The 27,419-nt window shown below is 37.5% G+C and overlaps 1 protein-coding gene and 1 pseudogene across 3 annotated transcripts in view; one reads left to right on the forward strand and one right to left on the reverse strand.

Annotated features, from left to right (window-relative positions):
- Window positions 1–247: 247 nt before the first annotated feature.
- Window positions 248–27,419, forward strand: part of Nars2 (asparaginyl-tRNA synthetase 2, mitochondrial) — a 107,146-nt gene continuing 79,974 nt past the window's right edge. Inside the window, exons 1-5 of one of the 3 annotated variants that reach the window (XM_042688745.1) lie at window positions 248–632; window positions 4,268–4,377; window positions 6,781–6,901; window positions 9,216–9,356; window positions 20,509–20,589. In XM_042688745.1, coding sequence (XP_042544679.1) covers window positions 492–632; window positions 4,268–4,377; window positions 6,781–6,901; window positions 9,216–9,356; window positions 20,509–20,589 — 594 coding nt within the window. In that variant the 5' untranslated portion in view covers window positions 248–491. Of the gene's footprint in view, window positions 633–4,267; window positions 4,378–6,780; window positions 6,902–9,215; window positions 9,357–20,508; window positions 20,590–27,419 lie in introns of those variants that run through there. The other 2 variants (XM_042688754.1, XM_042688763.1) reach the window with 2 other exon arrangements.
- On the reverse strand, window positions 12,830–13,308 carry LOC122115338 (annotated as a pseudogene).

Consider the following 27,419-nt stretch of genomic DNA (forward strand, 5'->3'; position numbering starts at 1 on the left):
GTCATCCTAAGTGTGTGCTCCCCTTCCCCCCTCCCGGGTTAGGCCGCTCAGCAGAAAACACCCCATGCCGGGGTTGTACTTTAGCTCCTCCCACCTCAGCTTGTGACTCCTCCCACCACCCCGCCCCGCCTCCTTAGCTCCTGGACCAAAGGACACACGCACGTTTGGTTTTAACCTCCTCCTAGCGTGTTGATGACGTAATGACGTCGGCGTGCGGACGTAAGGCCGGCGACGACGCCTGTTGCAGCCCGGGCGCAGGTTTTGCTTTAACTTTGCTACTGTTGGTCTCTGGTCACTGAGGCGCGTGGTTTCTTCTTGGTAGTGGCTCGGTGTTCCGGCTCGGTTCCTCCCTGTTGGGAAGAGAGAAACGGAGGAGAGGTCCTGTGGGGGACCAAGCGCGCGGCCCGTAAGAGGGGCCGCCGGGAGCGAGCCCGCGGGGGCAGCGCTGGGGCCGTGCTGGGTTTGACCTGCAGAGCCCCGGAGGCCGCGCTATGCTCGGGGCCCGAGGCCTGCTCCGAGCCCTGCGCTCCTGCTCCACTGTTTCCTGCCCGAGGCCGAGAGCGTCTGTCAAACTGAGCGTGCGGGACGCCCTCAGGTCCCACGGCGCCATTGGGGAGCGCGTTAAGGTGCAGGTGGGTGTGCGCAAAAGGTTTTTCCTCCCCACCCCCCACGCCCCTTCTTTTTAAATGGCACATCCACATCTTAAAGACCCGCAGGGAAAAGTTAGAAAATGTAGGCAACGCAGGAGGCCGCACTTCCCCATTTCTGAGGCACCCGTGTTACTACTCTTGGTTTCCCAGAACTTCGACTATTGACCACCTCTGCCTATGGTGAGGCTTGCGTGTCAATTTGTTTCAATAAATTAGGAGAAAGGTGTGGAATGTGTAACACTGTGATGGGAGCTGCCTAGGTTTAAGTCTGTCCCACCAAATAACTTGTTTGGTCTGACACTTTCAGTGCCCTAAACCTTAGTTTCTTCTTAGGAAAACGGACAAGGTAGCCCCTGCTTCCTACTTCGAGTCGTAAAAATTTAATGGGATAATGGTACAAGATATTTCCATCAGTTACCTATTTGCTACATGTACGCTGCTATTATTTCTCCTGCTCATAACATTTGTAGCTGTTCCACCTAAAAGATTCACCCTGGAAGGAGCAGATTAAGCGAAAGGGAGGGGAGATGATTGACTGCTGAAACGTGGACTCAGTGTTTTTATTTATCCTTGCTGTTTAGTATAACCAGTTCTCCTCCTCTTTGTCTGTATTTGGGTTTCATTTTTTTTTTCTGTGATCCAAATCGGAATCTTTATTGCATTACCTGTTAATTTGGTATTCAGGAATGTTTCCTTTTGTCAGGATTCGAAGATGAACGGAACCTATTGCCCAGACTAAAGTCATTCATTTTGTGCTTTGCAGTCTTAATATGATATTTACCAGACATTTGTACCTCTGAGCCTTTGATTGGACTACTGTAAATCAAGACATGCTGTAAATATAAAATACGTAGTTTTGAAGAGCCAAAAAAAAAAAGTAAAATACTATATTGTTTGTACCAGTATGAGGGCTTTAAATCAGGGCTTCATACTTACACTTGGCTTGTTTGCTCACTTAAGTGCCAGCAAACCTCCAATGCAGCATTTTGTTGATTAATTGTAATAGCCTCACAGACTTTTCTGCCTGGGCTGGATTCCAATTGAGATCCTCCAGGTCTCTGCCTCCTGAATAGTAGCTAGGATTACAGGCATAAGCCACCAGCACTCAGATTAATATATTTTTATATTAGTTATGTGTTGATATATTGTGGGAGAAATTAGTGAACTATATTAGTTTCACCTAGATTTACCTTTAATGTGGCTACTAAAACCTATAAAATTCTATAAATATAATCCCAGGTCCCCAGAAGGCAGATATAGGAGGATGAACGTTCAAGGCTAGCCTAAGCAGAGTTAATGAGACTTTCTTAGCAAGCTGGCATGGTGCTACAGACCTGTAATCCTACTACTTGGATTGCAGTCTGAAGCTGACTTAAGCAGAAGTGTGATAGCCTATATGAAAAACAAACTGAAGCCAAAGCTCAAGTGTTAGAGAACTGGAGCCCTTGAGTTCAAACCCCAATACCACTAAACAACAGCAACCGTATAGCTCACATATTTCTGGTGGGCAGCCCTAATCAACAGCAGTTTGATTATCATTAGGACTATAAATAAAGAACTAAGAGAAAGTAGAGAAAATTGCTGAACTATGTGAGGTCAAAGAAGACTTCTTTCATGAGGTGACATTTCAGCTGAGTCTCTAAGCAGAGTGACTGAAGATGTATTATAGCATCAGAATTTGTCATACCAATCTTTACCCCTGGGTTGGGAACAGCATTCCAGAACACCTTGTGGATAAGAATGTGAAGTTTGAAGTAATAACTGTATTTGAATCCAATTGTAGCATTTGGAAACTGACCTAACCACTTTCTAAATATTGTTATCTTTTTTTTAAGATTTATTCTTCAAATAATTGTACAAGGGGTAAATGTTTATTTCACAAGTGATAATAATCATTTAGCTCTTGTGAGGATTAAAAGACATAATTTATTTTAAAAAAGTAATAAATGTTTTTCGAACAAGTAAAAATAAGAGTGGTACTTTGGAAATTATTGTTGATTGCACATTCCCCAAAGGCAAGGGCCTTATAAAATTCCTTGACCATAAGGCTGAGGCAGTTTCTACTTAATTCTCTGCAAGTCTGGCAAAAGATCAATGATTTTCAAGGGGGGAAAAAAAAGGTGTGGGCACAGATTGGACTCTACCATTCACCTGCAGTGACTTTCAACATGTTTTTAAAAATTTCTCTGAGCCTTGGTTTCCTCACTTATAAAATGGGTATGATGGTTCTTAGAACTGCCATCAGAAGGAAATGAGTCAGTGTATGATGACAGTGAAACAGTTTTTACATTTTGCATGCTTAATACATGGTAGCTATTCTTTCACTGAAAAATATTACAGGTTGTCATCTATTATGGGCCTAGCAATACACTTCAAAACAAGTGAACATGTTTCTTTCCCTTAAAGCATTGCATACATTTTAATACAAATACTTTGATAATAGTATCTACAGGTTATGGCCAGAACACAGAGAAGGCAATATAATGAGTATGGTTGTTGTTTGTTTTTGAGGCAGGACCTTGCTATATAGCTCAGGCTAGAATTGAACTAGCAACCTTCCTGTCTTTCCTTCCTAAATTCTGGAGTAACAGGTGTATGCCCAGCATATCAAGAGGTTTTTCTTTGTAGAGTCATGTTTTCCCGAAGCATGTGTTATGGTGAATGTATATCAGTATTCATTTTGCTTTGCAGTTATAGATGCTTTCAGTTTTTGTGTCTGCTAGAAAAACAGTATCCTCTCTTAGATCCTATGCTAGCTAAAATTTAGTTGACTATATCTGAGAGCTGTTTTTCTGTGTTACTGGTCTGCTTGATGATACCTCATTTGTACTGACATATACTTGTCACTTAGTTAAGTCACTTACATTAATTTTGAGAGTTTGTATATATTACTTAATGTATGTTTATTTATAATGAGATGATTTTTGAGAGCTTGTGAGTGGAAAGAGAAATACTTGTAAAAGGAACAAAATCTTGATATTTCTCATATGTACTACATAATCTCCTTTTAGAGGTTTTTTTGTTTGTTTGTTGTTGGTCGTGGGGCCTAAACTCTGGGTGCTGTCCCTCAGCTCTTCAGCTCAAGGCTAGGGCTCTACCACTTGAGCCACAGCACCACTGCAAGCTTTTTCTGTTTATGTGGTGCTGAGGAATCAAACCCATGGCCTCATGCATGTTAGCAAGCACTCTACCACTGAGCCACCTTCCCAGCCCCCTTTTAGAGATTTGATATAAGGAGAAGGGCACCAAATTATAAATTTTATTCTTTGTAATTTGGATGGAAGGAGAGAAAAACACCTCAGAAAAGCCAGTTGAAGGGATTAGTTACATGAATTAGGTTCATCAACTTGATGGAACATTTGACATCAAGTTTGATCATTCAAATACAAAATGATGAGGTTTATTTAGAACATGCAACAAAAGATAGAATGCCAAAGTATGTATCTTACTGTGATAAGGATCATGTACACTTGTGTATGCATGTGAATAAACTAAAAGTACTTCACTGATGTAAAGATTTTTGAGTACATTTTTTTTATTTAGTCTGCTTTTTGTAATAAAAATGTAAAATATTTATGTGTTTTAAATTCACATTTAGAAATATTTCCCTTCTTTAGGGATGGATTCGCTCAACACGATCCCAGAAGGAAGTCCTGTTCCTACATATAAATGATGGATCCTCTTTGGAAAGCCTGCAAATTGTTGCTGATTCAAGCTTTGACAATAGGTAAGTTTGTTTGTTTTCAAGACTTCTTCGTTTTTCTTTTTTCCTTTCCTAGTGTTCCTCACCTCTATAATCCAGTGTTCACTTGTTCCCTGAGTTATCTTTCTAAACAAATCTGAAATATAGCGAGTAAGGTAATGAGTACATTTCCTATAGAACATTGTTACCCCCTCCTGTGTGTGTGTTTTCTTTTTAACCTGTCTTTTATAGTTAAGTTCAAGCATCATCTCTGTTCCCATTCTTGACTGTTGCAAGTGCTCCCCATTGCTCCCATAGCATCCTGTGCCCACTTTTGTCATGTGTAACTGGTTGATAATCAGTTGTATTCTTTCTTGGATTCCTTTTGAGTACGCATTCTTTAGATTCTTAAGGTTAGGAATGGTAGTGTCTCATTCATTCTTCTATTCTTGGCCTTTGGCCAAATGCTGACAAATTACTTGTTTGTTGAATAAATGAAAGAAGATTTTTTTGGTCTCATTCATCAAATGTTAAATTGACAACATTTTGTGTTAGGGTGTAATCTCCAGGGAGCAGAACATGAACTTGTTAGAATAAGAGTGCTTTGCTGTTCCAAGGATTGTTAGGATTAATACTATCTACATATTATTTAGATTCAGAATCTCAGATTATTTGGTTGGTTGGGCAGAAAAATAGAAGACTGTTCCGATATAATAGCAACCTTAAAAGAAAAGTTTGTAGTTTTTCTGAAGTTAGCTATCAGTATAGTAATCACATAGGTATGTGTAATGGTACCTAATTTTTGGATGTTCTAAAGAATGGCTGCCTGTCTCTGAGTTATTTTCCAGAGCCCCTAGGGGAAATTCATGTATGTCACATAGTACATACTTTTTTTTAAAAGTACCTTCTCTTAAAAATACCTTCTCAGGCTTGGTGAAAGCATAGCAGGATATTTTTCCTTAATACAACTAAAGAGTGGAGAATCTTAGTTACATAAATTTTATAAGAATACATTTAGCTGGGTGTCAGTGGTTCACTCCTATAATCATAATCATTTAGGAGACTGAGATCTTGTTGAGGTTTGAAGCTAGCCTGGACAGAAAAGTTCTCAAGAGGGGGCTGGGAAGGTGGCTCAGTGGTAAAGTGCTTGTCTTATATGCATGAGGCCCTGGGTTCGATTTCTCAACACTCCATAAGCAAAAAGAAAAAAGCCGGAAGTGGCACTGTGGCTCAAGTGGTAGAGCCTTGAGCTGAAGAATTGAGGGACAGCGCCCAGGCCCAGAGTTCAGGCCCCACAACTAGACCCCCCCCAAAAAAAGAAAAGTTCTCAAGACTCCATCTCCACTTGGAGGTGTGGTTCAAGTGAGCAAGTAAACTGAATGAGAGTATGAGACACTACAGTGAAAGGAACAACATAAATGGAAGCAACATATATTGAATGAGGAATGTCTTGACATTATTTAATACAATTTATTGTATTACTTATAATATTTCAGTATGGCTTATTAAATACCCTATTTATTATAATTAAGAAATTACAATATTATAGTGAGAATGGATATATAATCATTCCAGCTTCTAATAGTCTTAAACAGATGTGTATTACTTTTTATAGTAGTCATGCCGTTAAGTTGTAGATAAACTTCAACTAGATTTGTTAACTGGAACGTAGTGTATATGTATGTGCACAGACCATCAGCTATCTTAAATAAAACAGCAACAACTACAAAAAAAAAAAAAAACATTAAAAATGTGATGTGCTAGCCAGGCACATCACAGGCTTACATCTATAATCCTAGTTACTCAAGAGGCTGAGATATGAGGGTCACGGTTCAAAGACAGCCAAGGCAGGAAAGTCCATGAGACTCTTATCTCCAACTAACCATCAGAAAACTGGAAGTGGCGCTGTGGTTCAAAGTGGTAGAGTGCTAGATTTGCTAGAAAAGCTCAAGGACAGTGTCTAGGCCAAGTTCAAGCCCCATAACTACCTTAAAAAAAAAATGTGAGTTAGTGTGGTGCCACACAATCTCAGTACTTGGAAGGCTGAGACAGCAGGCTTGCAAGTTTGAAACCAGACTAGGTCATGTAGTTAGACCTTGTCTCAAAAATAGAAAGTAAAAATATTATAGAGCATTTCCATCTACTTATTGCCCAGTTTTCTCAATGATAACACCTTGTTATAGCATGTTATGGTAGATAAGAATACCTATGTAACCTTTTAATCCTAGACACTTGTATACAAAATCTTAACTCTTGCTACTGTTCCTATTTTAAACTTTAAAGCATTCATTTTTACAATTCTGGTATACAATAGAGCACCCATAGATTCTAAAGTCTGTTTAATGGAGGATAAATACTTCTCTCATTAAGTGTTTTAAATATTTAGGAAGATTTGTATTGAAATGATGGTTACAAATAATGACTTTTTTGTTGTTGTTGTTACTATAGAGAATTGACTTTTGGGAGTTCTGTGGAAGTCCAGGGGCAGCTGGTAAAAAGTCCAGCCAAAAGACAAAATGTGGAATTAAAAGCAGAAAAGATTGAAGTTATTGGAAATTGTGATACCAAGGTATGCTTATACTTTTGTGGAAGCTGTCTGGGTTTAGTTTAAAACATTAACAGTCCATTTTTTGTTTCAATTATAACTTCCCTAATCAGTAAAATGGGCTATAGATCCTTTAGAGACAATAGCAAAATTTGTATATGGCCTTAGTCTTATGAGTAAGACCTAAGTACTAATTGTGCATCTTTTAGTGCTTGTCACATTTGAAACTTGCTACTTTTTAAAGCCAGTCAGCCACAATGGCAGCTATACCAGGAAAGGCCATTTCAGTTTTACTTTCTCAGGAAAGCTAGAAATTATTTTTATCATCTAGAACTGATCATACAGTATTGCTACCATTGGCTACTTGTGTTAAAACAATTAAAGCTAAATAAGGAATCCAGTACTTCATTGGCATTTACTGCCCAAATTGTGGTTATTGGCTACTACATTGGGTAGTGCAACAGAGTATTTCCATCAATCATAAAAGCTTTATTAGATGGTGCTAATCTAAAATGTAATCATTTTGGTGAATAGAGGTAAGAAATTTATACCTGCTTTTTCAAGGCTCTGCTGTAAAAGCTATATTTTTATAAGCAAGATAAAGAGGGTAGAGAGAATTTTTTTTTAAAAAGTTCACTTGTCTCAGATTTACAGTGGTGAAAATGAGGCCATCAGGTGAAATGACTTGTCTATAGTTCTCAGAGAGCAGCACCCCTGAAACTTATAATCACTTTTCTATGTCTTTGCTATAATTGTCCTCAAATATAAGGGAACTTACATCATTTCAGTCCATTTTCAGTTCTTTTGGAATAAAAGGAAAAAGTAAACGTAAGGAAATAAGAGAGAAAAATGAAGTAATTTTCTGGTGTCATTTTGAGTAATTTTCTAAGAAATTCTAATTTACATTAAATCAGAAATAAGGTTCTAAAATTTTTGGAAAATAGGCTGAAATGATTTGGAAATCAAGAGGAATAGAGAAGGTAATACCTTGGTTTTGTTTCTTTAGAGGTATCTGTAGTAATTAAAAAAAGAAAAATTGCCATTTGCTCACTGTTAAATTGTTACCCTTGCCTTCTGTTGGTTTTAGTTCTGTCAATTTCCCCTTCTTTCTCTTTTAGTTCAATGTTATTTAAAGTATTCAGAAATTAGGGGATTATGAACCTCTGGTACTATCAAATCTCTTTTACTGTGGCCATGTTTTTCTCGTAAGTATGGTACTTGTTTCTATACCACATGAAAATCAGAATGCACACAAGACCTAAAAAGACAAGCCAAAATGAACCAGGCTGCCAGTGTAGTTCATTTAAGCTTTACTGTTACCTTTTTTTAAAATCCAGATTTTAGATTTTGTCTGAAAGAGTGTTTCCGTTTTCTTAATTTTTTAACATGTGTTGATGGAAATATTTTAAGTTGGAGCCATATTTTCCTTTAAAATCCTCTGTATATCTTTAGCACACTGCTAAAAATGAAAGAAAGCTGTTGATCCCTCATGTTCTTAGATAAGAGTAACATGTTGGGGCCAGTGCCAGTGTTGGTGGCTCACACCTGTAACCCTAGCTATTCAGGAAGCTGAGGTTGAGGATTTCAGTTCAAAGCCAGACCAGGCAGGAAGGTCCTGGGTTGGAAAGTGTGTAATACTCTAATCAGCAATTAATCACTAAAAAGCTGGAAGCAGAGCTGTGGCCCAAGTGGTAGAGTGTAGTCTTGAGCAGACAAAGCTCAAGGACAGGCCAGGCCCTGAGTTCAAGCCCTAGAACCAGCATCCCCCTCAAAAAAGAAGTGTTAACATGGTAAACTGTAATAAACAGCACCAACTAGTTGTGATTGTGGGCTTTCAGGATATTTTGGTGATTTTAAAATGGAATACCAGCTGTGTGTGTATATATATCTATATATATTATTGTCAAAAATATAATCTTTAATGTGTATTATATTCTGAATTTTTGTGTCAAGCAGTGGATTATTTTGCATCATTATATGCTCATATCTGCATTTGTAAAAGGATATCAAAAACTAACATATAAAAGCTTGATAAATAACAGATGAGCTTTAGTGACATTAATTTAGTTAATAAGTAGTAGATCTTGCTTCCACTCCTCTTTCTTTCATTCCCTCCTCTCTCTTCATTGAATCCACCCTATTATTCTAACTCACCTGGTGGAAATAATTCCTAATGCTTCTTCTAGGTTTTGTTGGATTTCATATTGTAATTTGATATATTAAATAAGGAAGGACGCCACCATGGTTTTGTTCTAAAATATTACCATTTAAGAAAATTGATTTTATAACATTGTTCATTTTTGTCCATAACTTCTGATGCTTTTCCATTTCTTCACAGGCATTTCCTATCAAATATAAAGAGAAGCATCCTCTGGAGTACTTGAGACAATATCCTCACCTTAGATGTAGGACTAATGTGCTAGGTTCTATATTGAGAGTTCGCAGTGAAGCCACAGCTGCTATTCATTCCTTCTTTAAGGTAAGGGACTCTGCTCTCATGCATACATGCTTGTGAAAAAGTTGAATAACTGTTGAGTATTTTTCTAAAAGTTTTTGTTAGTTGTTTGTCCAGGCACCTTTTGTTTTGAGAAATAACTGTTGTAAAATAACTGCACATACTTAAAATTGTACAACTTAATGAATTTTGATATATGTATGTATGTACCCATGAAATCACATAGATGACCCTGGTAGTTTGTATGTCTCTAACTTCCTTATTTCGCCTTCGTTGGTTAGTAATCTTTTTTCTGGATGTAGAATTACATATTGATGGGTTATTTCCTTTTTATTGAGACACAGGGTGTCATGTAGCTTAGTCTGAGTGCTAGGATTATGGACACGCTGAAATACTTTGAAGTTCCACTGTACTGTCTTCTCATTTACATTACTTCCAGTGAAAAATCTGCTGTTATATTTTTCATTTGTTCAACTATATGTAATATGTATTTTTTCTTTGACTGATTTTAAGATTTTTTTTATTGATAGTTTATTAGTTTGTGTTATGCCTTTGCAGTTCTTTTAGGTTTTATTGGACTTCATGTATCACCAAATTTATGATTTTCATGAAAAGGAATTTTTTTTTAGTATGGGATCTCGTGGCCTTGAACTTTGTACCCTCCTTAGTTTTCCTTAAGCTGGGATTTAATGTGTATGTGCCATTTTACCTAGCTCATGAAGTTCTTTCAGCCATTATGTTTCCAAATGTTTCTACTGTTACCTTCTTCATTTGGGAACTGAAATTATCTATATATTTGACCATTTGATGATATCTTGTAACACTTGTGTTTTTCTTTAAAATTTTTTTCCTCTGGGTTTGTTTGTTTGTTTGTTTCTGGTTATTGTTGGTCCTGGGCTTGAACTCAGAGCCTGGGTACTCTCCCTAAGCTCTTCTGCTCAAGGCTAGCACTCTTATCACTTTGAGTCACAACGCCACTTCCCAATTTCTGGTCAATAATTGGAGATGAGTCTCATGGACTTTCCTGCTTAGGCTGGCTTTGAAGCGTTCCTCAGATCTCAGCCTCCTGAGTAGTTAGGATTACAGTCATGAACCACTGGTGCCTGGCCAATTTAATTTTTTTGATAGTTATATTTCCTAGGTTTTCAAGGCTACTAATCTTTTTTTCTGTAGTGCCTAATTTGTTGCTATTCCCATGTGGTATTTTTTTTATCATATGTATTATAAATTTCATAGTCAGATTTTTTTTTTTTTTTTAGTGGTACTAGAGATTGAGCCCAAAGCCTTGTGCATTATAAGCAAATGCTTTTGCATCTAGAACTTTTTTTTTCCTTTGGTAGTACTGGAGTTTGAACTCAGGATCTTGCACTTGGCTGGGCAAGTTCACCACCACTTGATTAACACCCTGAGTCCTTTTTTCTTTTGGTGTCTTAATATAGGATCTCGCTTCTTTCTAGACTAGTCTAGACCATGATTCTCTTATTTATGATAAAATGTTTCTTAGCACCTAGCATTATTGGTTGAGATTGGGTCTCTCAAACTGTTCATTCAGATTGGCCTTGAATGGTGATCTTCCCAGGCTTATGCTTCCTGAGTAGGGTAACAGATATGAGCCACCCCCCATCCCCCAGCTTGCCATTTATTTTATTTTGAAACATGATATCACTAAGTTTCCCAGGCTTGCCTCAAACTTGTGATCCTCCTGTCTCTTTCTTCTAAGTAGCTGAGATTGCATGTATGAACCACCAATTGGGCCATTTTGTTGTGTGTGTGTGTGTGTGTGTGTGTGTGTGTGTGTGTGTGTGTGTGTGTGTGTGTGTGTGTGTGTGTGTGTGTGTGTGTATCTTCCATGTGTACTTGTTGAACATGTGAAATAAAAACTGCTTTTATGTCCTTTTCTTCTAACATGTCTGTCAGTATGGGTCAGTTTTTATTGATTGATTGGTTTTATCATGAATTTTTTTTCCTATCTTTTTATTGTCTGCTAATCATTTATTGAATACTGGACATTATGAATTTTACTTTGCTTGTTATAGGGTATATATAAAGCTTCTTGAACTTCATTCTAGCACGTAGTCAAGGTACTTGAATACTAATAATTTTGGAGTCTTTCATTTTGTTTCGCAGATCTGCAACAGCATTTATTATAATATTAATTATCCTTCACTACTGAGACAAAGCTTTCCTGAGAATTCTACCTACTGCCTTGTGAATTGTGAGTTTTTCCAATCAGGCTTGTGGGAACATCCAGTCATAGCCATTATGTAAAAATTGGATACTATTTCCTTCTTTTCTCTCCTCCTCTCCTTGAGATTGTGCCCAAGGCCTCATGTTTGTTAGGCAAGTGCTCTACCACCAAAGCTATGCCTTCTCTCTAGCCCCTTTGTTTTTATTTTGTTTTGAGATAGGGTCTCACTATTCTGGGCTGGCCTTGAACGCTAGGTCCTCCTGTGTGTGCCTTTCAAATAGCTGAGATTACGGGTATATACCAACATAGCTCTAATCTTTTTAGATTATTCTTTCCCAAACCTTGGATAGTTTCCATAGTGCATGCACTGATCAGTTCTCTATCTAGCACCCTTGGCTGACTGTAGATCCCTGCAGTTCTCTGTATTCAATTTTCTCTTTGACACGCTGTCATTTTGGTCTCCCCAGACTGAGCTCTCTCCTCCACTGAGGGAATCAGCTGGGCTCCACCTTAATTCCTCCTTCTTGTCTGTGGCCTAGAAGATTTTAGTGTCCTAAGCTAGGTGACTGGTTGGGCTCACTATGTTTGTTTCCCATCACACAGGGATCACTGTCTTCTGTTGCTGGATATTCAATAGCCAGTAGCTTGAAAATCATTTGAATGTGGTCTTATTTCATTTTTGTTGTTTTTGTGTTGTGGTTGTTGTAGGTGGGTGAATACCATGGTGATCATTAAATATGCACATCCATATGTGTGTCACCTGGAGTGCACCAAACAACAGCTCAAGCTCACTGCTATTCCATGTGATGTGAAACCTTTCCCATGCCACTTCTTCAATCCAGCTAATTTGAAGAGATTGTATAACACACCTGGACTGTATCCATTTCATGTAGCCCCAGTTTTGCTATAGCTTGCCAAGAGAGTTTATGCTCTTTGTAAAACCTAGTTATAGTTCATTTCTGATGAAAATACCAAAGTACCTTGACTTGGCTTTAAAGCATGTATTTTTTGTTGTTGTTAACTGAAAAGAAAATAAGTCAAATTATTCAGTGTTATCACATTGTGGTTTGGAAAGCTCTACTTACATACGCTCTTAGAAACTAACTTCCATATGACTTTTCAGTAGTTCTTGGACACATAAACATCTGTTTAGATCTGTTCAGATCTACCCCTCCTGAGTTTAATAGCTGGTAAGTGGACCAGCTTTAATTCTGTAAGTTTTAATATTTTTGGCCACTAGGTGGTAGTATTGACAATCTATTCACCAGTCAACTACCAGCTTTATACATTTCTTTTCCCCTCCCCTCCCCCCTATTTTTAATGATGGAAACAAAAAAAACATCTAAAACTGAAACTTCTGGAAGAACCACTTGTTCTTGCCGGTCTTGTATCTCTCCTCAAACTTGACCTTGGCCTCCCGTCGGGCCTTGCGTTTAAGAGCTGGGTCTCTGAAGACATCCTTGTTAACCACAGTTTTGTCCAAGGGGATATCCACAGAGTACCTTTTGGTCATAAGGTGATTGTAGTTATAAACGTTCACCAAGGACTTGATCTTTGACCTCTTGACAATCTTCTTGCCCATATTAGCTGTCACTTTTCAGGGATAGCGATCAATTCCTGCCACCAAAGCATGGCTGTAGGGACAATCTGAAGTGCCATCATCAGTGTTCTTCACGATGACGGCTTTACGTCCAGAGTAGCGTCTGGCCAGGACCAGCACCACTTTCCCGGGTTTCGTGAACTTGCCCATTTCGACAGCACCCAGCAGCCCTATAGAAAAAAGTACACATTTCTTATATTACTTAAAGTTTTTACAGATAATATAAGCAATCTAGAAAAATCTGAAAAAAGTAATTTAAGTAGACTGAAGTTAGAATTTTAAAATATTTAAGTGGTTGAAAATTAAATTTTAGCACCATTGATAGAGTAGCCATAAGCACTTTTCAAGTGCTGTAAATTCACTTTTTAATTGTAAATCTCTGAAAAAAAAAACAATCCTGATGTCTCAGTTCTGGTTAGTCTGCTTGTCTGACATTTAGGATTGAATTGTTCTAAGAAGTCACTGTAGGGCATAGTATATAATATCTAGCATCTGATTATCTAGTATTTGATCCTGTTTCGTTAATTTGTTATGTAAGCTCCCTAAAAGATGATAAGGCTTAAAATATAAACTTTTTATAAATTTCAAATCTATCAATAAAAATTTAGAAACATTCCAGGTGCTGGTGGCTCACGCAAATAATCCTAGCTACTCAGGAGGCTGAGATCTGAGGATTGCGATTCAAAGCCAGCCCAGGCAGGAAAGTCCGTGAGACTCTTATCTCTAATAAACCACTAGAAATCCAGAAGTGGTGCTGTGGCTCAAGTGGTAGAGTACTTGCCTTGAGCTGTAGAGCACAGGGACAGTGCCCAAGCCCAGAGTTCAAGCCCCATGACAGACCAAAAAAAAAAAAAAATTTAGAAACATGGAAAAGAATGGAAACATGAACAGTATGTTAAGTTAGGATATGTTAAGGATCTAGAGTTACTTTTTGGTTTTAGCATCAAAAATATTTAACTGGTTTGCTCATCAAGTTGACTGGCTATGCACTAACGTGTGGATATCTATAATCCTCAAGAGTGAATCATTTAGAAGAGCCAAATTGCTCACATTTTTCTCTTTTGGCACAGGTTTTTCTACATATTCCTAAAAAGGGTTGCATACTTCCTTGTCTTCCTCAAGGGAAGCAATAGAAAAGGCTGCCTTTCTGTTTTTAAAAAGGGTTTTATTGTGTGGCGCTGTGGCTCAAGTGGTAGAGCGCTAGCCTTGAGCAGAAGAGCTGAGGGACAACACCCAGGCCCAGAGTTCAGGCCCCACGACCGGACCCCAAAAAAAAAAGGGTTTTATTAGCTTGGTGCAGGTGGCTGGTGCCTGTAATTCTAGCTACTCAGGAGGCTGAGATCTGATGATCCTGATTTGAAGCTAGCCCACACAGGAAAATCTGTGATACTCTTATCTCCAATAAACTACTTAAAAAGCCAGAAGTGGCACTGTGGCTTAAGTGGTAGATCACTAGTCTTGAGCAAAAAAGCTCGGAGACAGTGCTCAGGCCCTGAGTTCAAGACCCAAGACCAGCACACATCAACAACATACATCAATAACAAGGAGAGGAGGGGATTGGTGTAATTATTCCATGCATGAGTACAGAGTACTTTGAATATATATATCCATTCCTTTATATTTCACTTCCCCTTCTCCCAACTCTCTTATATCATGTTTGGTAGGCTTCATCATGCTGTCTTCATACATATGTATGTGTCTGGGTGTTTGTGTCTATATGTCAGTGTCTATATCTGTATGTGTTTATTTGTGTATATGCATGATCCTTTTCACTTCTCAGTATTCTTTCCTGTCCCTCTCCCCCCTCCTGCTGATCCCCAGATAGTCCCGCTTTTACTCTCATGTATCATTATTATTACTATTACTACTATCATCATTATTTTAAGTCTAGGTTCCATAAATGAACAAGAATCTAAGATTCACTTTTTTTATTTCTTTAATTTTTATCGTAAAGGTGATGTGCAGAGGGGTTACAGTTACATCAGTCAGGTATTGAATGTATTTCTTTTTGAACAATTTCACCCTCCCTCATTTTCTCCCAGTTTTTTTTTCCCCAACCATTCTCCCTAACCTCAGTTGTATAATTCACTTTGGACAAAGTATCTAGTGAGTATCACTGTTGAATTGGTTCACCCTTTGTCCCACTGTTTCTGTGCTTCCCATTCCCCTCAAATCATATAAATTTACATGCAAGACAAAATGTATAGAAAACAAAAACAGTGACATAAAGGGCAAAAACACAAAAAGTAAAATAAAAAACCTCTTGTTTCCATTTCTTGGAGTTCATTTTGATAAACATCATTTTATATGATCATATGCACATAGCTATTGATCCCTTGTGATCCTCTCCTAAGAATATCTTCCTTTGGTCTCACTGTGTGAATGTCTAGAGTCCTGTATAATTTATCCTGTCCAAGTGTAATTTTTTTGTCTTTTACTATCCATCAAGTTTACTTGTAGATTTATAGGCATGTTCTAATTATTATTAATGAGGGAAACCGTGCAGCCCATGTTTCTTTGGGTCTGACTTCGCTTAATATAATTTTTCCCAGTTCTTTCTATTTCCTGACAAATGAGGCAATGTCAGTCTTTCTGATAACATAGTGATTATATACCATATTTTCTTGATCCATTCATCCACTGAGGGGCATCTGGGTTGATTCCTATCTTAGCTATGGTAAATAATGCTGAATAAACATGGTTGTGCTGGTGGCTTTAGTGTGGCCTGGTTTGTGGTTAAATTGGATAAATGCCTAGGAGTGGGATTGCTGGGTCATAGGGAAGCTCTATGTTTAGTCTTTTGAGGAATCACCATACTGCTTTCCAGTCATTGAACAAGTTTACATTCTCACTAACAATGTAGTAGTGTTCCCTTTTGGCATAGCCACCAGCATCTGTTTTCTTGATAATGGCCACTGTCACTGGGGTGAGGTGGAATCTCAGTGTTTTGATTTGCATTTCTTTATGGGCAGAGATGTTGAACATCTTTCATGTGTCTATTGGCCCTTTTTACTTCTTCTGAGAAGTCTCTGTTTAGCCCATGTATTAATTGGGTGGTTGTTTTCTTTGAGGATTTGTTTTTGGAGGGTTTAGTTTTTTGAGCTCTAAGTATATTTTAGAAATGAAGCTCTTGTCTGTTGCATAGCTAGTAAAGTTCTTCTCCCCTTGTGTGGACTTTCTATTTATCTTGCTAGTTGTGTCCTTTGTCATTCAAAAACCTTCAGTTTGATGAAATCCCATTTATCCAGGCTTTCTTTGAGTTGTTGTGGTTCTGGATCTTTACCTAGAAAGTTTTGACCCATGCCAAGAAACCCTACCCCTTCCTGTAATGTTTTCAGGTTATCTGGTCTTACATTGAGGTCTTTGATCCATTTGGAATTGATTCTGGTGCAGGGTGATAATTTGTTTTGTTTTGTTTTTGCCAGTCCTGGAGCTTGAACTCAGGGCCTGGGCTCTGTCCTTGAGCCTCTTTGTGCTCAAGACTAGCCCTGTACCACTAGAGCCACAGAGCCATTTCCGGCTTTTTCTGAATAGTTTATTGGAGGTGAATCTCATGGACTTTCCTGCCTGCGCTTGCATTGAACCACAGTCCTCAGATCTCAGCCTCCTGAGTAGCTAGGATTATAGGCATGAACCACCAGTGACAGACTAAGATTCACTTTTTGAGGTTGGCTTATCTTGCTTGATGCCATGATCTCTAGTGCCATTGTCTTGCAAATGTCATAATTTTATTTTTCCTTAAGGTGATTAATATTCCATAGTATATTGTACCATATTTTCTTTATCCATTCTTTGGTTTGTGGTCACCCTTCGATGATTCCGTAATTTGGCTACTGAGAAAAAAAAGCTGCAGTAAACATGAATATGCAGGTATTTCCTTCATATATTGATTGTGATTCCTTTGGATATATGCCCAAGAATGGTATGGCAAAGTCTTAGGTAGGTCTATTTTTTAGTTTTTTAGGAGCTTTTATAATGATTTCCAGAATTGGTGTATTAGTTTACCGTTCCACCAAAAGTATGAGGGTTCCTTTTTTTCACAAGTCCTCCCTAGCATTTATTGGTTTTGGTTTTGGTTTTTGGGGGGGGAGGGTCCGGTCATGGGGCCTGAACTCTGGGCCTGAGTGCTGTCCCTCAGCTCTTCAGCTCACGGCTAGCGCTCTACCACTTGAGCCACAGCACCACTTCTGGCTTTTTTTCTTTTTGCTTATGTGGTGCAGAGGAATCAAACCCAGAGCCTCAGGCACGCAAGGCAAGCGCTCTACCACTGAGCCACCTTCCCAGCCCTGTTGTTTGTTTTTTATAATTATTGTTATTCTGACAGATGAAATGGAATCAATCCTAGAGTAATTTCAGTTTGCATTTTCTTGATGGCTAAGGATATTGAGCATTTCTTCATGTATCTGTTAGCCATATGTATTTTCATTTTTTGAGAACTATTTGTTCAGTCTATTTGCCTTTTATTAATTGGATTGTTCTTTTTCTGTTTATTTTTAACTTTTTGTATATTAATTTTTTGTCCATTAAATAATCACTGAAGATTTTATCCCATTCTGTGGTTGTTTCTTGAGCCTCATAATTATTTCTTTTGATGTGCAAACTGTTTAATTTGATGCAAAACTATTTGTTAATTCTTGTTCTTATTTTCTGGTTAACTAGAGTAAAGGTTTTTCCTGTGAGTTTCAGGGTTTATCCTCCCTATGGCAGTGGGTGAAAGCCTGTCCAAGAATACAGTTGTCTTTACCCCTTTGTTGAATGGCTCCAGACTGCTGGTCTTTTGAAAGCCTATGAATACATTTTATATATTTTTTAAATTTAATTTTATTTATTTATTTATTTTTGTCAGTCGTGGGGCCTCAACTCTGGGCCTGGGCACTGTCCTTAGCCTTTCAGCTCAAATTTAGACCTCTACCACTTGAGCCACAGCGCTACTTCTGACTTCTTCTGCTGATGTGGTGCTGAGGAGTCGAACCCAGGGCCTCATGCATGCAAGACAAGCACTCTACCACTGAGCCACCTTCCCAGCACCACTTCATATATATTTGATTGTCATTGTTTTTTTCTCTTACTAACACTATTAGTTGCCAGTGGAGCACCTATATTTAGCAGTACCTCTAATGTTTTCTTTTTATTTTTTTGATGCTGATTATTAATGATAGTTCAATCATGTGAAAACAAAATACAGCCTATCACTGTACATATCTGTCTTTGGAGTTCTGTATGGGTCTTAGTATGTGAATTTTGTAAATTCTGGATATTCAGAACCTTATGAAATGCCTGTTTCTAAAATGTGTATGAAAATATTTAGATAATTGGAGGTAGTGTGTAGAATCTGAAAAATCGATTGAAATATTTATTTCTACTTTTAGCTCCTTCTTTGGTGACAATTTATGTATCAGAAGCCTATTTGTCTGTGATGGTGAAAAGCACCTGATGCTGATAACTCATTTAAGGCAGATAATGACAACACTGCATTCTTCTCTATAATTTATTTTCCATTTTATCTTGCTGTCCCATCTTCCACCAACTCATCCTACCCAACACATACATACTTTCTTTTTTGGACTCCGTTTACCTGTATTATTATTTTTCCTTTATACTTTCTCCTTTAAGTTCTCCATAATTTTATGGACTTTGTTAAGTTTTGTTAGCAGCATTAAAGGTGAAAATATTGTTAGAAATAATTGTCATTTCTTGTGTAGTTATTTACATCAGATTTACAGTGCTGAATCTTTGTGTTTTCTTTAGAATCCCATATAGTTATTTACTTCAGACTTAAAGTGCTGTTTTTATGACATCTGACCAGTTCTACTTAAGTAATTATATTTAGCCATTAAATTTTCTCCACTCTTTTTATCTCCCCTTCCCAACCATGGTTTTCTTTGGATTTTTCACTTCCTTCCTTTGTTTACTGTACTTATATTCCAGGTTACTTACATTCATGTGAAATAAATGATTAATGTCCATAATTCTTGGCTCCTATGTGATAAAAATTTTATGCAGTAGTATTATTGATTGTACTTCTTATTGATTGATTGCTTCTCTATACTGCGTTCTGCATGGCACACATTTCTCTCAGGTTAATTCCACATTGGAATACTTTCTGAGGCTCTTTAATTTATAGCTTGAATGTTTAACCAGTCTATATGATAAAGCAAGTTGTTGACTAAATATCTTGTATTATAACTAGAATTCTTGAATTCAGAAAGGTCATATTTAGGTGGTCTCAAATGAAGACTAGAGATGAGTGATAGCAGAACTTGGCAGAGTTATGAGTATATGAATTGAATTTATTGTATCTATTTCAAAGCTAAATTGTACAGTAAGCACATACTGTTCTACCTTAGTATTATAAATTTACTTTTAGATCTTCACTCTGTCATGTCCATGTCTACAACCATAGTCAAAATGAAAGGAGTATATTCTTGAAGTTAATGGTTTGTTTCAGTCCTATTACCACCAGCTTTTGTGGTTCACTAATGGAAATAGTCTTAGACTTTTGATCAGAAGGGCTGCAATTGGGCGCCTTAGTGATAGATGGACTAGCTGCTGCCCAGAATATTTCTCAGGCAAAGAAAGTGCTCCTCTCCATGTGCAATGAGCAATTCATTCTACTATCGATTGAATGACAGATACTTTCTAAGTCATTTCTGCCTCTTTGCTGTTTTTCTTCAGTCTCCCTATCAGACAGCCTTAATTTTTCTCCTTTTTGATGATTCATTACAGTTGAGATTTCATTCCAAGGTAATTGAACATCATATTGTTCACTCTGCTTTCCCTTTACAACATAGGCAGCTGCATTATACATTAGCCTTAGTCAATGTGTGTTATGTGTGCATGTGTGTGCGTGTGATTGTGTTTGCTAAACCATCAAGTGTGTTAAAGAATTAGGAAGAAACAGCATTACAGGGAGCACCCAAGGATATAGATTCCAACCATACCTTAGCTAAAGACAGGTTACGTGACTTTTGAAAAATCATCAAATCTCTGACACTCATTTTCCTTCTATTCAGAAAAATTAATGTCCAACTCTTCCAGATTTTAAATTCTTTGTGCTTCTGTGCCTAGTAAAACACTCATCTGGCTGGGGATAGTAGTGGACACCTGTAATCCCAACATTTAGGAGACTAAAGCCAAATGACCTCAAGTTTGAGGCCATCCTGGGATATACACAGCAAGACCTTGTCTCAAAAAAAAAAAAAAAAAGTGTGTGTGAGTGTGTGTGTTTGTGTGTGTGTGTGTGTGTGTGTGTGTGTGTGTATGGAGGACTTTGAAGGAATTTGATTTGACATTCTCGTAGGGCCACTTTAACAGTATAACACAGTTTGTTCCTTAGAATTGTTTCATGTGCAAATACACTGAAAAAGGTATTTTTCTTTTTCTTCCAGGACAGTGGTTTTGTGCACATTCATACCCCAATAATTACATCCAATGACTGCGAGGGAGCCGGAGAGCTTTTTTGTGTTGAGGTAAGTTGTGTTCCTCTTCCTGTAGACATATATTTCTGTTTGACTTCTTTGTTTTCCCAGGTGTTCACTTTAAATTTAATAAGAGTTGTGTATATAGAAGATTATGACTAACACCTGAAATTGTCAGTAGTACAGTAATCCTTAATAAACATTCAAACTGTTGTGATTTCTCATCCTATGAGCCATATTACTTACCTTGTGACTAGAAGAAGTGAATTTATTTTTTTACTTTTTATTAAGTAAATGTATAAAGGGCTTATAATTCCATAAGTCAGGTTATGAGTACAATGTTTCTTGGTCAATGTCACCCCTTCCTTTGTTCTTCATTTTCCCCCTCCTGCTCCTACCCTCAAGTTATATAGTTCATTTTTACATAATGTACATTGAATATAATGACTATATAAAGTCACCCTTCATCCATCCTTATGCCCTAACTTGCTCACTCAAAACAAGTTTCTATTTACTGGATTCATTTTGATAAATAGTACATTAGTTGTTCAGAGGAGTTACACCTTTGGATTCCTCCCCTAAGTATATTCTCCTTTAGTAGTTTTTTTTGTGTGTAAGTACTTTGAATTCTGTGTATGTGTCATGCATGTATTTTGGATCTAGCTTCTACATATGAGAAGAGAAACAAAAACAAAAAAGTGCTGTTTGTCTCCTGAGCCTGGCTTACTTCAGTTAACAGAACTTTCTGAAGAGAGTCCCAGCATTGCAGGCCAGTATGAGAAAGACTAAACAAATGGAATTACAGCCTAAAAAGTTTCTTCCAAAGTTGGAAGTATAAATTTGGAGGTAACTATTTTGCTATGAGGGAAATCTCCATGGCAGATCTGAGTGATTATAATGTGTACATTCTAGGCTATAAGCAGCTGAGGGCAAGTTACTAGATAAAGATAAATAGAAAGAGAAAAAATTATATTTCTAAAGCTAAACAAATGAGAAATTTTTATGTTTATATTATCTTAGGGTTAGGGAGAGGAATATTACATAGTGGAGTTAAAAGTATCTATTCAAGTCCTAGAAAGATAGGATCTTAAATTTACTGTTTTGAGTTTCCTACTGTCAGGATCCAGCTAGATTTCAGCAGTCTTTGGCTTGTATGTTATGTGTGACCTGCTATCTTTGTTGCTCTCAGAAGTTCAAGCCCTAAGACTTCTGTCTTGCTCCTGCCAGAACTCTGGTCTTTGGAAGCAGCACTCCTTATTGTCTCCTCCATACCCTCTGTCCTTCCAGTATTCATTAACTACTAGTAGAGGCAGAGTCATGTGAAGCTTTTTCTTGGCAGTACTGCGTGTGAATTCAGAACATCATGCTTGCTACCTCTTGATACAGGAATTTGAATCTTGGCACCAATTTTTGGAAGAGGTATACCTCTATATTTAAATCTTTGTCTTTTTATTTTCTTTCATGGCATTGAAATATCAGTACGCATTTAAAGACAACAATGCCTAGTATACACTCAGGTTTGAAGACAACAGTAAAAGGTCACCTTGAAAAAAGCACATTAGAACGTGTACTTCTAGCATTCATATTGATGAGTGGATCACTTTATTTTTCCTTCCTGACGTCTCCATTTCCTGCTGTAAGACTTCGGATATTTGTTAAGATGTGGGACAACTGATTACATATGTGAGAAATTGCATCCACGGCACTTATTTATTGAGCAGTTATTTGGTTCCATCTGTGTTTAAGATGCTATACTAAATGTATTGAGGGACATTAAAATGTAGTTGAGGTTCTGCTATAAAGCTAGTTAGTTGTCAGGAAGTGATGATATTTACCCTTGATACTATTTATTCTATGGTGTTCTTTGTACATATTTTCCTTTTTGTCTTAAGGCTCCAACTGATTTCCCAAAATGCTTTTGGTCTTTACAGTTCTTGAGCAACCATGGATGAACCATTTAGATGGTTCAATTTAGGATTTTTCAACCTCATGATGATACAAAAGTGATACCATTCAACAGAAACCATACTTTGGTTTTGCTTTTGTGATGCTGATCCTGGGGATTGAACTCAGGACCTTCCTAGGCAAGCTGAGTAGCACTCAGCTACACTCCCAGCTAGCTAGCAATGTCTTATTCTAGCTAGCAACAGATCACAGTGTTGGGCAGAATAGCTAGCCACAGCTCCCAGCAACTGCACAATCAGTCTGCAGTACAATGTGTGGCCAAGCTTTAATGCTCTGTGTGTTAGCTATAAGTAAATTCATTTATGGACTTCTAGTGTTTTCAATTTACAGTGTTTTACCAGGAGGAATGCTGTTTTAGACCCAGAAGCATTGATAGTTTGTCTCTGAGAAGGCAAGGTTAAGGAAAGAATAGAGACTATGGCAGATCAGGAATTGATGGGGAATATGTGAAGCTGTAAGTACATTGAAGTTACAGTGTTATCCATGATAACAGATAGAAAATCTGAGCAAAATTAGGTCAGTGAGGATTGGCTTGGTCAGAAAAGGTAAAGGAAATTAGATAATTGAATTGAGCAAATGTTTTTTGAGTGAACGGATTAGAAAGTCATATTGGTTAATTATAAATAAAGCTGGAAAGCTTTAGGAATGAAGAAATGGAGTCTTTTAAATGACTTTTTTTTCTTTAGTGATTTCTTAGAGTCTCTTATTTGTGCCCAGATTGACCTTAAACAGCAATCCTCCTACCTTTGATCTTCTGCATAGCTATGATTATAGTAATATATCATCACATCCAGCTTATTGATTGAGTTAGGGCCTTGATATCTTTTTGCCTGGACTTGTCTCCAGCTGAGATTCTCTTGATCTCTGCCTCCTGTGTTGCTAGGTTTACAGTCATGATCTTCTGAACTTAGCATAAAATTTTATGCACTTGAAAAGTATTCCATTTCAATTTGAAATACTGTAAAAGAAACAGATCAGCATAACAGCTGTGTAGCAGAAGGGCTGTGTGTGTCTGTGTGTTTATATTAAATAGTGTCATCGTAAGGGAATCTAAAGAATTATTTGAGCTTAAATGAGAGTCAGTGTTTATTTTGCCTTTATATAAATAATATTTCAGCTCAGTTTAGTAGCAAACAGTTTAAATTGACTATATAACATAGTTAATAGTCAATTTAAGTTAAATTCACTGACTTGAAACATTTGGGCACTGTTACACACAGATGCATTTATGTCATGTTTTGTGTCTGGTTTCTTTCACTTAATGTGGCCTTTGAGGTTTATCTGTGTTTGAGCATGTATCATTATTTCATTCCTTTTTATATCCCACAACTATTTTACTATTTTAGATATACCATGTTGTTTATCCATTTAGCAGTTGATGGACATTTGTAGTGTCACTACTTTTTGGCTAAAAGGAGTATACTTCTGAGAACATTTATGAAAAGTTTTTGTGTAAATAAGCATGATTTCATTTCTTTTAGATGGAATTTCTGGGTCATGTGGTAACTCTTAACATTTTAAAAAGATGCTGAACTATTTTCCAAAGTGGATACACCATTACGTTACCACTAGCAGTGTAGGAGGGTTTCAGTTTTACTACATCTTCATCTGTACTTGTTTTTTATTTCTTTGATTATATTCATCTGAAAGTATGCAAAGTGGACATGATTTGCATTTCCCTAATGAGTAAGGATATTGAAAATCTTTTCATGCATGAGTTGACCGTTGTATAGCTTCTCTGGAGAAATTTATATTCTAGTCCTTGGTACATTTAAAAAAAGGTGTTGAGTCTATGTACCCTTATCCCCCAGTAGTATGAAGATTCTGATGTTGTCTTGAGAGGCACAGCCTTTCATCTGTCTATAGTCACTCATAGATAGCAGTACGTAGGACTGGACTTACTTACATGTCTTTTATCACATATAGGCAAGCTTTTTGCTATGTTATTTCAATAAATTCCCAGGGCATAAGTTGTATCCCAACCAATCCAATCAAATTCAGACTTCTTTATGGGGATAGCTCTCAAGGTCAATATGTAAAATTTATTCTAACTTCAAAAAGATCTTCCTGGCCAACTTTCTGTTTTTGTTTTTGTTTTCCCCAGCAAAGTCACAAATCCAGTAGTGTGTGTGTGTTTGTCTGTGTGTCTGTGTGTCTGTGTGGTGTCTGTGTATCCACGTGTCCACATCCACGTCCATGTGTGTCCTGGGGCTTGAACTCAGGGCCTGAGTGCTGTCCCTGAGATTTTGTGCTTAAGGCTAGTGCTCTACCACTTAGAGCCACAACTTCATTTCCAGCTCTTTGGCAGTTAATTGTACGTAAGAGTCTCTGGACTTTCCTGCCTGGGCTGGCTTTGAATCACAATCCTCAGATCTCAGCCTCCTGAGAAGCAAGGATTACAGGTGTGAGCTGCTTGTGTCCAGCTACAGTTTAGCGTTTATCTACAATGAATCTGCTGGTCTTCAATTGCCTTTTACCACAACCACCACTGTTTCAGAGGAGCATCCCTTCAATTTGAACTTTTCCATACTTTGTTGTAAATATAGTTAAGTCTCTTTTAAGGAGAGATCTGGGCCTTGGTTTTGATCTGCTTCTTTGCCTATGCAAAATCTAGTAGTCAGGGCTCTAGTGCTATAGACATGGACAATAAGTGGGTTTTTTGTTTGTTTGCTTGTTTTGTGTTGTTTTTTATTGACTTTCTAATTTATTTGCTGAGTGCTTAGGAATGGCTGTGACAATAGTCCCAATTTCTTTGGCTTGACTCTCCTGGCCTGAAACCTATACCCTAAGAGCTAGAGCAAGACCTTTCACCTGAGAACAAACAGACTCCTATATTCTTGTCTGTATCAGTATGGTTTATAATTTCTACCTTGCTAAACTGTGAGTAGAATTGGAGTGAGCTCTGGTCCAAACACTTGTCCTTACCAAGGTTTAGTAGATTTTCTTGAATAATTTCTCATTTGCTATATGCTTAAATGGTTGCAAACTTTTTTTTGTTTTTTAATTTTTTTAACCAGTTTTACTTGAAATAAGTCTGAGAAACTTCCCATACTTCCATGCCAGAAAAGAGGGGGACAAAAAGACTAATCAGATCTTTTTTTTGAACAGTTATCCTGCTTCTTCACTTGTGAAATTGTGACTAACACTATACTTTAGGTTGTAAGGATTAAGGGAATGACATCTATGAAAACTTAAAATTTCTAATAAGAAATTTCTAATAAGAAATAGTATACAGAAACATGCTGATGTAAGGGCATTTCTCCTTTCCAAATTGTTAAGTACTTTAGAAGTAGTACCTAACAGTTCCTGGGTCTCAGACATTTTGAGGTTGAGAAATTCTGAAGTTCCTGGACCTCAAAAATTGTGTGATTGCAAATTTTTATGGATAAGTTAAGTTTCTTTTATATCACACATTGTTTATGTTACATGGGCTAACCCAAGTCAGATCTCTTCTGAAAAGAACCTTGCTTCCCTGACACCTCCTAAAGGTCCCATTCTAAACACTATAGTGGGATTACATTTTCACCCTCTCAGTACTTCACAGTGGGGATTGATTTTCAGCATGTGACACCTTGAGGGACAAACTCAAACCATATCCAAATCATAGCATAAACACAGGAATAACATCAATCTGTTGTCTTTTTAAGTTTTTGCTAGTTATTGAAGCTTGAACTCAGAACCTCATATACTCTCTTGGCTTTTGAATCATGGCTGCCACTCCACCACATGAGTCAAACTTGCAATTCAGGGATTGTTTCTTCTTTGCTAGTTATTTGGAGGTAAGTCTTTTGGACTTGTCTCTTTGGCTCCAAACCATGATTGTCAGATCTCAGCTTCCTGAGTAGCTAGGATTACAGGTACAAACCACCAGCACCCAACAAATCACTTTTAATGAGATCATCTAGCTGTTTCTGGAAGTGAGGAAGTATTAAAGAGAAGAAATGAGTTAAAAATGTACTTCTATAATCTAGGTGAACATATATTAATTTAAAACAGAATTGAAGAGATAGATCATAAAATGTTCATTGGATCCAAAGTTTATGTAGTAGTTGATAATCTGTGCTAGAGCTAGAAATCTTTTATCTTTTCTTTTTTTCTTTATTTGTTGGTACGGGGCGGGGTGAGGGGAGGGCAGTGTATGCAGTCCTGAGGCTTGAACTCGACCTGGATGCTGTCCCTGAGCTTTTTTGCTCATACTAGTGCTCTGCCTCTTGAGCCACAGCACCATTTTTGACATTTTGGTAGTTAATTGGATATAAGAATCTTTTTCTGGCTTTGAACTGTGATCATCAGATCTTGGCCTTCTGAGAAGTTAGAATTACAGGTATGAGCTAGTGGCGCCTAGCTCTTTGAATTTTTAATATGGAGAAAATTTGTTTCTTTCTATGAGTAATTATTTCCATTGCTAACTAAAGTAGAAAAATTGATTTTCTTTTTCCCTTTTTTTTTTGGCTTGAACTCTGGGCCAGGGCACTGTCCCTCAGCTCTTCAGCCCAAGGCTAGTGCTCTACTTCTTGAGCCACAGAGCCACTTCCAGTTTTCTGGTGGCTTATTGGAGATAAGAGTCTCACAGACTTTCCTGCCCGGGCTGGCTTTGAACCTTGATCCTTAGATCTGAGTAGCTAGGCTTACAGGTGTGAGCCACCGGCGCCCGGCTTCTTTTTCCCTTTTAACTTGAATTGTCATGTTGCTAGTCTGGACACTAAAATTCAAATAAGTAGTCATAAATTTAAAGAAAATATCAGCTTTATAAACAAACCTTTTGAGCTTATACTCTTTAGGGCCAGTGCTAGTTAATCATTTGGGGAGTGAGTTTTTATTAGAAATTAATAAATATTATGGATGTGATTCTTGCAGGAAGTACTCCATGGCAATGTTGACTTCAAGAGATACTTTGATTCCCCCAAATTATGCAA

This window comes from Dipodomys spectabilis, unplaced genomic scaffold (assembly GCF_019054845.1).
Source record: "Dipodomys spectabilis isolate Male_0828 unplaced genomic scaffold, ASM1905484v1 ptg000003l, whole genome shotgun sequence".
Classification (NCBI taxonomy): domain Eukaryota; kingdom Metazoa; phylum Chordata; class Mammalia; order Rodentia; family Heteromyidae; genus Dipodomys; species Dipodomys spectabilis.